The 11118-nt window shown below is 43.0% G+C and overlaps 1 protein-coding gene across 2 annotated transcripts; it reads left to right on the top strand.

Moving 5' to 3' along the window:
• The first annotated feature begins 2597 nt into the window (after nucleotides 1-2597).
• On the top strand, nucleotides 2598-10849 carry ZBTB37 (zinc finger and BTB domain containing 37). Of its 2 annotated transcripts, none has more exons than XM_019501866.1 (4): nucleotides 2598-2894; nucleotides 4300-5249; nucleotides 6686-6785; nucleotides 9272-10849. In XM_019501866.1, the coding sequence occupies exons 1-4, from the start codon at nucleotides 2874-2876 to the stop codon at nucleotides 9758-9760; spliced, it is 1560 nt and encodes a 519-aa protein (XP_019357411.1). In that variant the 5' UTR covers nucleotides 2598-2873; the 3' UTR covers nucleotides 9761-10849. The 2 variants fall into 2 exon arrangements, with proteins under 2 accessions (XP_019357411.1, XP_019357412.1); XM_019501867.1 differs by having other exon boundaries at nucleotides 4297-5249.
• Nucleotides 10850-11118: the final 269 nt, after the last annotated feature.

The raw sequence follows: 11118 nt of genomic DNA, 5'->3' as shown, positions 1-11118 counted from the left end.
AAGGTCAGGAGGAAGATGCACTGGAGAAAAGTGGTTTTGAGGAGAGACAGATGTCATCAGGAGGGTCAAAGAATGGTGACAAAGGCCAGGAAGACGAGTATAGGTAGCACAAATGTGAGCCAGCAAGATGTGGCACCAGCGTTTAACCAGTTGGTGACAGACTTGAGGACTGTATGGAGGGTGGGTGGTGACAGTTTGTAAGGAAAAGACTATGGTATAATAAAGGTTTCCTTGGAGCCCTGGCGGTCTAGTTGTGGGGAGTGACAGGGGGACTTTTGTAGCATTCTGTGATGCTTTTTGTAGGTCTCATGCCTTTAGAGGGTTGGTCCCTGATGGGAAGCATGAACTTTGCAAAGACTTGAGATGCAAAAGATCAAATGGTTACGAGACTGCATTAGTGATCGAAACATGCCCTGGTGGCTGGCATTGGCGGAGTCCCAAATGGGAGAAAGCCTTTTGCATGCCATTACAAGAAGTTTGGCATAAGCAGCAGTGCTGGAACTGTCACCTGCTGTTAACATGATGGTGGGGAGGTGAAGAGGGGAGCTGGCAAACCTCACCCATCATTCTGGTGCCATGGCTGTTCGTGGCTGTGATCTGGTGATACCCCTTTATCATAATGGGCAGCCATCCCATTGCATCCTTTTCAGCCTCAGAGATATGGTCAGAGGTAGGGAAATGGATTGTTTTATATTTATTTTTCTTGGGTGGGGGGAAGCTTGTTTTGTTGTATCTTTGCATTTGAATATTTTATTCTGTTCTTACAATATCTGTCTTTTTTGTTGTTAGCTGCCTTGAGCCTTTTTGGGGAAGGGCTGTATATAAATCAAATAAAATAAGCGGAGAAGTTTCTGAAGAGAAGCAAGAATCAAGTGTGGTTTACTCTGTAACTAAAGCTTGTCTCCAGCCAGGTGTCTAAATACAGGACTCTTTACATATGGAGCTTAAACAGTATTGCCAACCCCAAGCATTCAAAAACCATGGGTCAGTCTAGTCCCCCCAGGAGAATTTTAAAAGCAAATTAATTTGGAGGCTTTATTTGATGTGCTTGTCAGTCTTCAGGATTCATGTTATCAAGTGTTTATCTGCAGCTATGAGTGCTAGAAGCTCCCTCCCACCCATGAGAAGTTGCAGGTATCTCCTAAATCCAGGGAAAGTGGCCTTGAGACACCACCAAATGGAGACTAAATGGCTAAATGAGAATTGGCAAATTCACTTTGAGGGATAAGTTAGTGACCAGATCTCCCATTTCAGTTCAGAATGGACAAGTTCTGGGTACCAATTATAATATAAAAGCTAGTGCACTTGACCAGTAACAGTTCATATTCCCAGTCCACAAGTACCAAGTTTCTTCAGCTCAACTCAACACTCCAAGAAGTCCCGGAAGGCAAAGGTTTTACGATGTTCTTGAGGGACCATCAAGCCTAGTCACTTTCTGAGTAAGGATATAGTCAAGATGAGTATTCACTGAAATATGTATTCTACCAACCTTAAGCATGTGTCTAGGGCCTGGCACATTAGGAGTCTCAGCTGGTCTCAAGCAGCATATTCTCAACCCATAAAAGCTAGACACTAACACTTTAAAACTGCAGCAGAACTAGATCAGAGCTGTTGGATCCTTTGGGGCACAAGCATAATATGCTGTTCTTCCTAATAAGAGCACTACTTAGCTAAAATTTAAAGTTGCTCTTCAGATGAAAGGTTGGAGAGGATGGACGTGTTGCATTAACAAAGGCTTTCTGCAGTGCTAAGGTTAGGAATGCAAATGCAAAAATTGAGGTTTCACTGCAGCATTACCTCCCGTGGTGCAAGTTTACTATCTCTTACAGCTCCTGTTTTACCCTGTAAGCCCTGCATACACCATGGGCAAGTTAAAAGTGTCAGACAAATGGCCCATTAGGCAAAAAGATACAAGGCCAACTGTTCTCATTTAGGTTTATCCCAGACCCAGTACAAAAGCTTCTCTTTTCAGCTCCAAGTTGAATAAAGATTCATGTAGCCCCTTGTTTGGAACTTAAAAGCCGGTCCTGATTTCCCCCTCCTCTGAGTTAAAGCAAACAAACTCACAAATTGTCTTCAGGTTTCTCAGGAAGTAGCTGACTCCTCACTATGGCTATATAACCCCACTGCCAGCAGCCTATATTTACGTACAAGTAGGTTCTCTTCCTTCCCTTCATATATGAAAAGCTAACTTCCTGGGAGGCTGAGTTCCAGCTGCTTCCAATCCCTGCACATTATCCTTTCTTGAGCATAGTCCTGCCCTAGAAATCTAGGGCTTCCTGACCCAGATAATTGGTGTGTACCATGCCCTCAGCCTGTGCCCTCCTGGGTATGTTTGATAGAAAATGTCTGCAAGGCTTTAAAAGAGAAAAAAATGGTCTTTGATTTTACTTTAGAAATTTGCCAGTTGGAAAACTGATAGGACTATGAGATTGTAAGCCTCCATCTTGCAAAGTTTCAAGAATATCAATGGGGCCACTGGAATGATGGGACCACTAAAACAAGTTAATACACATACATGCATGCCTATTTGCTGTATCACGTTAGTGATACCAAATAGTGAAAACTTTAAGAGGACAAGTGACTTATGTTCAGATTGCTTTTTTTCCTACTAGTTTCACTCTAATACTCTGCAAGCAGTTTGAAAAGTTCCGTTTGTTAAAAATTTAATGTTTTTGTCCCTTCAGTTAAGGGGAGAATGTTCATAATGAGTCCTCCAAATCTGCCAGCAAAATTAGGGAAGACAACTTGATATTTCTGATGCTGCTAAGGGAAAATCCACCAGGAAAAAAAAATCATAAACACACTTTTTGGCCTTCCTACTACATCTGAAGAAACAAAAAAGAATACCAACCTATCTTCCTCTGCTTTGTATGTCACTATTACCATTACAGGTAAGAGCTCAAGTTTTGTGTTTCCTTGTTTATGTTTTAAATTCTGACCTGAGCATTGCATTAACTTAGACCTTCACACAACATTTTTTTTTAAGCTGGGAGGCAAGATGAGGAACCTTAAGATGTGGCATGGTGATGTTGTGCAATCATTTTGCACAACTTTTAAGTTTTAATCTTAACCACCTTGGAGATGCTCAAAATTCCTACCTGTGGTATTGCACAATTCTGTCTTATTTTGCACAACTCTTGTGTGTCAAGCTACTATGCAACTTCAAGTTTAGTAACATATTTTGCTCTGCATGCACAAAACCTGTTTTTGCCCATAAGCATGCACTGTCCTGCAACTGTATCAATTCAGACCACCACTGAAGTCTAAGGTCCCAGTCCTGCAAAGATGCATATGATCAACGTTGCCTCTGTTTAGTCCCTTTTGACTTTGTTTCTCAGAATAGACATAACATTGGAGCCAGGATATTTCTAGATTCTGTAACAATATTCTGATGTCTGCAACATTCCTGCCGATCAGCTCCTCAGATGCTGTCCACATTTATGCCACAAGTGGTCTTTGAGCACTATTTATTTTTTCTTGGTATGCACCTAAAACTTTGCCCATATATGGTCAAGACTCATTTTTAGACTTTGTCAAAATGGTACAGGACAATCATAAAAAATGATGGAAAGGAAATTAATTATACCTTTTTTGTTTATTGCCACTCACAAATAATATTCTGCTCTATGCATGATGAAAGCTACTGTAACTTATGTTTGTATAGAAGGAGTCTGGCCCAGCATACAGCATAGGACTTGGAGCTGAGAATGGGATTCTATTCTTGCCTCTCTTACTGACTTGCTATGTGACCTTTGGGCAAGTTTTAGAAGTGCCTGCTAGCACTGAGTGCCTCAGTTTTAAATGACCTGCTTCTGATACCTTGGGTCACTGAGTTGAAATGAGTTCCTGGAAGCTGGGTGACTAAAGTTATTGGACATATTTATGCCTTTGTGAAACTCGGAGAATTGTGCTGTCTCTCTTTTTTTAAGGTATTTTGCTACTGGTAGATGATGTTCCAAGCAACCAATTACATATTTTAATATATGAACCATTTTAATACTCTTTTTATAATGGAATATCACTCTTGACTGGACCCATCCCACAGGCCTGTTGGGTAAAACATTTTGAGTTCTAAGTAGTAGGGAACTGTGGTTGCGGGTCCATAAACGACCCACATTAGTTTTCTGTGGAGAGATTCCCAGCATGAAAAACCTGGAAAACCATTATGAAGCCTATTAAATGAAGGTGCACAGTACATCAATGAAAATGAGAGGTTTTGACAACCCAGAGCTGAAAGCTGCTCTAAATGGAAGCTATTTTTAACACTATTAAGAGTCCTGTTTTTCTTTCCAGTAGGACTGTACACCTGCAATTGGGATAAACATGGAGAAAAATGGGAACATTCAGCTGGAGATTCCGGACTTCAGCAACTCTGTCCTGAGCCACCTGAACCAACTGCGTATGCAAGGCCGCTTGTGTGACATAGTAGTCAACGTACAGGGTCAGGCTTTCCGTGCTCACAAAGTGGTGCTGGCTGCCAGTTCACCCTACTTCCGCGATCATATGTCCTTGAACGAGATGAGCACAGTCTCCATTTCGGTCATCAAGAATCCCTCTGTTTTTGAACAGCTCCTTTCTTTCTGTTATACTGGGCGGATATGCTTGCAGCTGGCTGACATCATAAGTTACCTGACAGCAGCCAGCTTTCTGCAGATGCAGCACATTATAGACAAATGCACACAGATCCTTGAGGGAATTCACTTCAAAATTAATGTGGCAGAAGTTGAAGCAGAACTGAGCCAAACTAGGACAAAGCATCAGGAGAGGCCCCCTGAGTCTCACCGGGTTACCCCAAATCTAACCCGCTCACTGAGTCCACGCCACAACACTCCCAAAGGGAGTCGTCTGGGCCAGGTCAGCACAGTACTTGACATTCGGGAGCTGAGCCCCCCTGAGGAGTCCACCAGCCCTCAGATAATAGAGCAAAGCTCAGACGTGGAGAGTAGGGAGCCCATACTGCGGATTAACAGAGCAGGGCAGTGGTACGTGGAGACTGGAGTGGCAGACCGCGGAGGACGGAATGATGATGATGTTAGGGTGCTTAGTGGAGTACGTATCAAAACAGAGAACCTGGAAGAGTGGTTGGGGACAGAAAATCAGCCCTCTGGAGAAGATGGGAGCAGTGCTGAAGAGGTCACTGCCATGGTGATCGACACAACGGGCCACGGATCATTGGGCCAAGAGACCTATACATTAGGATCTTCAGGGGCCAAAGTGGTCAGGCCAACCAGCAGTGAGATTGACAGGTGGGTTTCCTTTAACACATTTACTGGGAAGGGCTGGAAGGGCAAACTGCAGTTTGTTTGTACAATTTGTTAGCCTGTCTTTCTGACCACCTCATGCTGTTCTCAGGAATTTTTGTAGTCTTGCAAAGAATATACCTCAGGACCAAGAATGTAGTTGCTATATGGTGACCCAGAACTGTATCTCCAGTTACAAACTAGGTGGGTAATGGCTAGATTCTCCATCACTTGTACAGAAATTGGGTCTCTCAGAGATCTTAGTATTGGAATTACTCAGTGAAATTCAATGACCTGTTGCCCCTTCTGGCTTTAACACCTTTGAATCTGTGAACCCTGCTGTTTCAGAAATAAACCAATCAACAGCTCTGAGTCGGAAAGTCTGGCTCCCAGTGATACAGGACTGCAAGATTTGATGTGCCTTGCAGGGTTTAAGTCCCTACCTGAAGCAATTTAAATTTGAGGAAGGGGAGTGGGAGAGAATATTTTGGATCAGGTTACTCACAGGTGGCTCCTTATGCAGCAATGTCTATGGTAAGAGCAGAAAGCCTTTATTTATAATAGGTAGTTAAATCTGATGTGTGATGCCTCTCCATCCTTGCATCCCCTCCATCCATGGATCTGATTAAAGCAAAAGGGTCTGTTGTGCTTTCCCTTTCCCTCATTCTCTCTTCTCCTTCCCCCACACCCTTCTGCTCCTGTTGATCAGCAGCTTTCTGGAAATAGTGGATATCCTGACATTTTCATTTAAAACTTAAAAACATCTCTATAAACTATAAGAAATAATCCCGTACTGGCCACCAGAAAGGAGAAAAAAACAATTATCTGACAGGATTGCTTCCTTTCTAATTTCTTGCTTCAGTTGGCTTCAGGCACTTGTGTATTTGTCTTTTCACTGATACGGTTCCTTTCTTGGGGCCCATCTGCATCACCTATGTGACATGCTGCAGCTTCACTTACCCAGACAGAGAATTTTCTTCTCTTACAGTGCTCTCTGTCTGAGTTGCTGGGCTATAGGGTTTACTTTGGATATGGATAGATGAACAACTTATTGTGGGATAAAAGGGGTATGGGCTTTACCAGGCATCTGCTGTTCTGTGATAATTGACTAGGTTGCATGCCCATCGTAAATGGAAGCTAAACTGTGATAATTTATCCCTCCTTCATTGATAGCTAAGCTTCCACAGTTCAGTTTTCATTTACCCTGCAGTAAAAACCTGCTTGTGGGTCATTGTTATGGAATAGCAAAGTCCCTTCACCCTTTTAATGCAGAGCAGCTTTTTCATGTGTCCATACACCTTTCTTCTTGATAGCAGTCTTTGATCTGTCCCCTGTTAACTAGATGGTGGAAAAGAAAAGATTTTAGGCAGATGTTTCCCTTGCTCACCAGCTGTTGTACAGATCTGGAACCTTTAAAAATCTTTCCACTCTTCCACCCACAGATTTAGCCCTTCTGGCAGCATGGTCACTGTAACTGAGCGGTACAGGTCGAAAAGTGAGTCTCCCGGGAGAATGGATGAGCCAAAACAGCCCAGCTCCCAGGTATGCAGCCTGATACAGGGATTAGGATTAATTTGCTTCAATTGCAAGGAAAAATTAGTGTTGAAAGGTCAGGATAATTATGTTGCAATTCAATGTGTATGTGTGTGTGTGTATGTATATATAACTGGTAAAGAGGGTTGTATGTGTTTTGGGGCAATGTACGACTTAGGATGAACATGACTATTTATTTCTTACTTTATACATGTTTGGATTTTAAAAGTGATGCGATAGATAACTGACATTTCAGTAAAACCAGTAAAAGATCCCCAAACTAGGTATACAGTAGTCATCCTACTGATGTTAATGTGGGTGCAGGTGAGTAGATGTAGGTGAGGTGATTTAGCTAGAGCCAAAGACAAAAGCCTTTTACACGCTCACACCTAAGTATGGCAGCATAAGTACTAGGTGTTCTTGGTGGTGGTGGTGGTAGTGATGGCCCTTGGTGTGCAAAATAAACTTTCTAAGGCTGCTTTAAAAGTATTTCAGAGTTAAAATGACACAAAGGCACTGGGCACTTTTCATGTGTCCAAGAGCAACCATAATCTTACCTTGTGAAAGCATGTACTTCAGGGGTTAAGGGTTTAGAACACCTTTTGCTTGCCATTGGGACTTGATCCAAAAAACATGGAAAGCGTTGTGATTTCTTCTTTCTTACAATGAGAAAGACAAAAATCAGCTGAACTGTGGAGAGGCTACTATCCCTCCTAGATTAAAAACACACAGATGAAGAACCAGGAGTACAGCCTAGATAAGCTTTTGCAGCTACTGCTTGTACAAAAGGAAGATCTCTGCAGATGCCTTCTGTAGGATGGCGTTATGTTCTTGCTAAGCTGTAGTTAGCAATAACAGGCAAAATCGCTGTCATTCATATGTTGGACCTGATTTTCAGAGGTGCTGAGATCTCAAAATTCTAGATGAAGTCAATGGGAGCTGTGAGTGCCCAGCATTTCTGAAACATGTGACAAAAGGAGTTGCTCTTCATCTCGCTGAAATAAATAATTGACAGTAACTCACCGACATTAAATGTGCTGGAGTGGGCTTGTAACTCCTATTGAACCCAGTAGGGAGCAGGACTTGGTCCATACAGTTTATTAATAGCTTTGTCATAATTTTTTATCTTCATAGAGCTAGCATTTGAGTTTTTCAAGGAGACTAGATTCTATGGGAAGTTGGAAGGGTAATGACAGGCCATTTTGGAATTTGAAAGAGGACGTAGAAACATTAGACAAAAGTCAGAATTTCTACCCAGTAACTTTGCATTGTGTCATAAGTCAAGCTTTAAATTTTCTTCTTGTTTTGAAGGCACAAAGGAGTGTTTTTTCAGACTAAATCCAGAAATGTTTGGGTTGTGCTGAACTGACAGGGGGAGGAAAGCAGGGAAAGCAGATGCAGGTACAATTTTAACTGTGGAAAGGGCTAAAAAAATCTTCCCCTGTGAGGTAGCCTCAAACTGCAAGAGACTGGCTGGTATTCCACATCTGTTACTGCATGGGGACGTGCTGCCGTTCTGGGCTTGATACAGTGTATGCTATAAATGGAGCTCCCAAGCAAATAGAATACCTATTGACAGCACTGTGATGTGAAATACTGTGGCTTTGTTCATCTCAGTTAGTCTCAAGAAGCCTTTCATTTCAGGTTTGTACAAATGCTAAGGTGCTTGGCACAAATACGTTATTGCTGACGCATACTTTTGCAGAAGCAATGGTCCTTATGGGATTACACTGGCTGCCTGTCTGTGTTTGGCCCCTTCTAACTCTGGCATAACACTTTGAATGCAAGTACTGTATACTCCGAACACACAAGCATGTATGAAGGCCTCCAGGAGACCATGTATTTGCATCAGTTGAGTCTGAATGTGGTAGCTGGCCAGGAATAGCAACATGAATGGCTGTCCTGGCTTCCAAGCTTGTGGCTAAAGAGCCATGTTTTTTTGCTTGTTTGTTTTTTAAGCTCCCATCAAAATGGGATTGGTACTGATTTCACTAGCCATTGAGACCCAGTACATTATGAAGTACCTTGAGATTCCAACGTCATTTCCATGTGCTAATTTTTGCTTTTGTTTTACTAAATGTTTGTCTGTTTTCTCTTCCCCTTCCCCCAAAACAAGCACAGAAAAAAGAATACAGTTTTATTAAATTAAAACTGGTCCAGGGTCTGAGATGAGTAACAAAATGTAATATATTTCATTCAAAACTCAATAGATGGCTAAGTATTCTATTGATAATAGCTGTGTTTACCTTCCCAGATCAAAATGAATAAAGTGGCATAAAAGGGACCTATAGCAGTGCCTTCTAATGGATCAGTTGCTTGTGTTTAGCCCTAAAGCCCTAGTCAAGCAAAGCACTTCAAACACATGCTGAAGGTTGGGCTAACAGGTAGACCTACTGATATCAAGGCTTGGCTTGTGCTTAAGGGCTTGACTGAATCAGAACCTCAAGGAGGAATAAAGTGTCTTCCTTTTTATGTCTCCATTGTTTCTGGCCTAGGTCGAGGAGTCAGCCATGATTGGAGTGAGCGGTTACGTCGAGTATCTCCGTGAACAGGAAGTATCTGAGCGGTGGTTCCGTTACAACCCACGGCTGACCTGCATCTACTGTGCTAAATCCTTCAACCAGAAAGGCAGCCTGGACCGGCACATGCGCCTCCATATGGGCATCACACCTTTTGTTTGCCGCATGTGTGGTAAAAAGTACACCCGCAAGGATCAGCTGGAGTACCACATCCGCAAGCACACAGGCAACAAGCCCTTCCACTGCCATGTCTGTGGCAAGAGCTTCCCCTTCCAGGCCATCCTCAACCAGCACTTTCGCAAGAACCACCCTGGCTGCGTGCCCTTGGAGGGGCCACACAGCATCTCCCCTGAGACCACTGTCACATCACGGGGGCAGGCTGAGGAAGAGTCTCCCCCGCAGGAGGAAGCTGTTGCTGTGGGGGAGACAGCACAGGGATCCGTATCCACCACCGGGCCAGATTGAAACAGGGCACACATGAGGGAGAGAACCCTCTTCCCTCCCGTTCAGCTGCAAACAGCACCAATACAGCGGGCTGGTACTGTAATTAGTGCAATGCCACCACTGGACAGGAAGCAGCTGTCAGTATGTTGCCAAAATAGAAGAGTAACAAAAATAAGTGCTAAAAGCTTTTCCCCTTTTCCTCATCTCCTTGGGAAAACAAAACATAAACCAAACTTAAGTCAATCAGCTTCTGATTCAGGGATCGACAGGATTTTTTACAAATTTTTTTAATCTTCAGTAGCAGTCCAAGACAGCAGTCACTTCATTTCTTGACGGCGTTTTGGCTCAGCACCTCAGTCCTTGTGGCAGTGTTGACTGCAATGGCTCCAATCCAGTGAATGCAGTGCACAGGTGTCTGTCTTCGCCAGAGCTGCTGGTCCATCCTAAGGAGTTAGCAGGGGCCAAGGATCAGTCGCCCCTCCCCTGTTCCCAGGTAGTCATCATGTTAAAGAGAAATGACCGTCCTGGTGGAGCCTGCCCTGCCAGAGTGTATTTATCCCATCTTATTTTGGTGTGTCTCTTTTTACATTTTTAATTGAACCATTATTTTAGGGCTTTCTGCTTGCCCTTTCCAGGCATGTGGCATTGCACCCACTTGCTGAATGTGGGCAGCAGCCATTAAGCAGTATTGTAGAGGTCAGCAAAATCTGAAGCGCTTAAGCTACTGAAAGTGAAATAGCAGCTGTGAGGTTTGCATTAGACTCTACGATGTTCTTAGGGGTGGGGATATAGGGGGAGGGTGTGCTTTATTGTTGCTAATTTGCCTAGCACAGAGCACACCAACTTCCTGACCAGTTTCTACACACTGCAATGCTTTGAATGTTGCCAAGAGTTAGAAAGAGGCTTCCGGTCTGGAGAAAATGAGAAGTTAGAGGCTGGCTACCAAAGTCATCTTTGGTCTCCCCTGCACTTGATCTTACATAACAGCAATATTGTATACTGAAGCAGTCAAACCCCAGTGAAGTGATCATGGGTGGTTGTTTTTAAATACGTCTCTGTGTACTCGTTTGATAAGTTTATATAATGAAATGGGAAAAAAAAACAAAAAAAACCTACATTAATTCCTCATGATGGTTCAGGAAATTCAAAGTTACGGTCCTCAAAGTGATCATAAGTCAGTCCCCTTGCGCAGGCACAGTATTTTATATTTCAAGTTAGCGCAGAGGGTAAGAGTGAATTTACCCATCCCCAGAGAGACATGACTACATCATGGTTCATGTGTGTTTGCACAGGAGTGTGTTTATAAACAAAAGTACAAAGTACAGGTACATAAGTGCAAATACAAATGAGCCCTTTTTGACACCCTTTTTAGAGGTTTT

The sequence above is a fragment of the Gavialis gangeticus genome, unplaced genomic scaffold, assembly GCF_001723915.1.
Source record: "Gavialis gangeticus isolate Ggan-Ray unplaced genomic scaffold, GavGan_comp1, whole genome shotgun sequence".
Classification (NCBI taxonomy): domain Eukaryota; kingdom Metazoa; phylum Chordata; order Crocodylia; family Gavialidae; genus Gavialis; species Gavialis gangeticus.
Note: the sequence above shows the minus strand (reverse complement) of the source record. Positions and strands in the feature narration are given on the sequence as shown.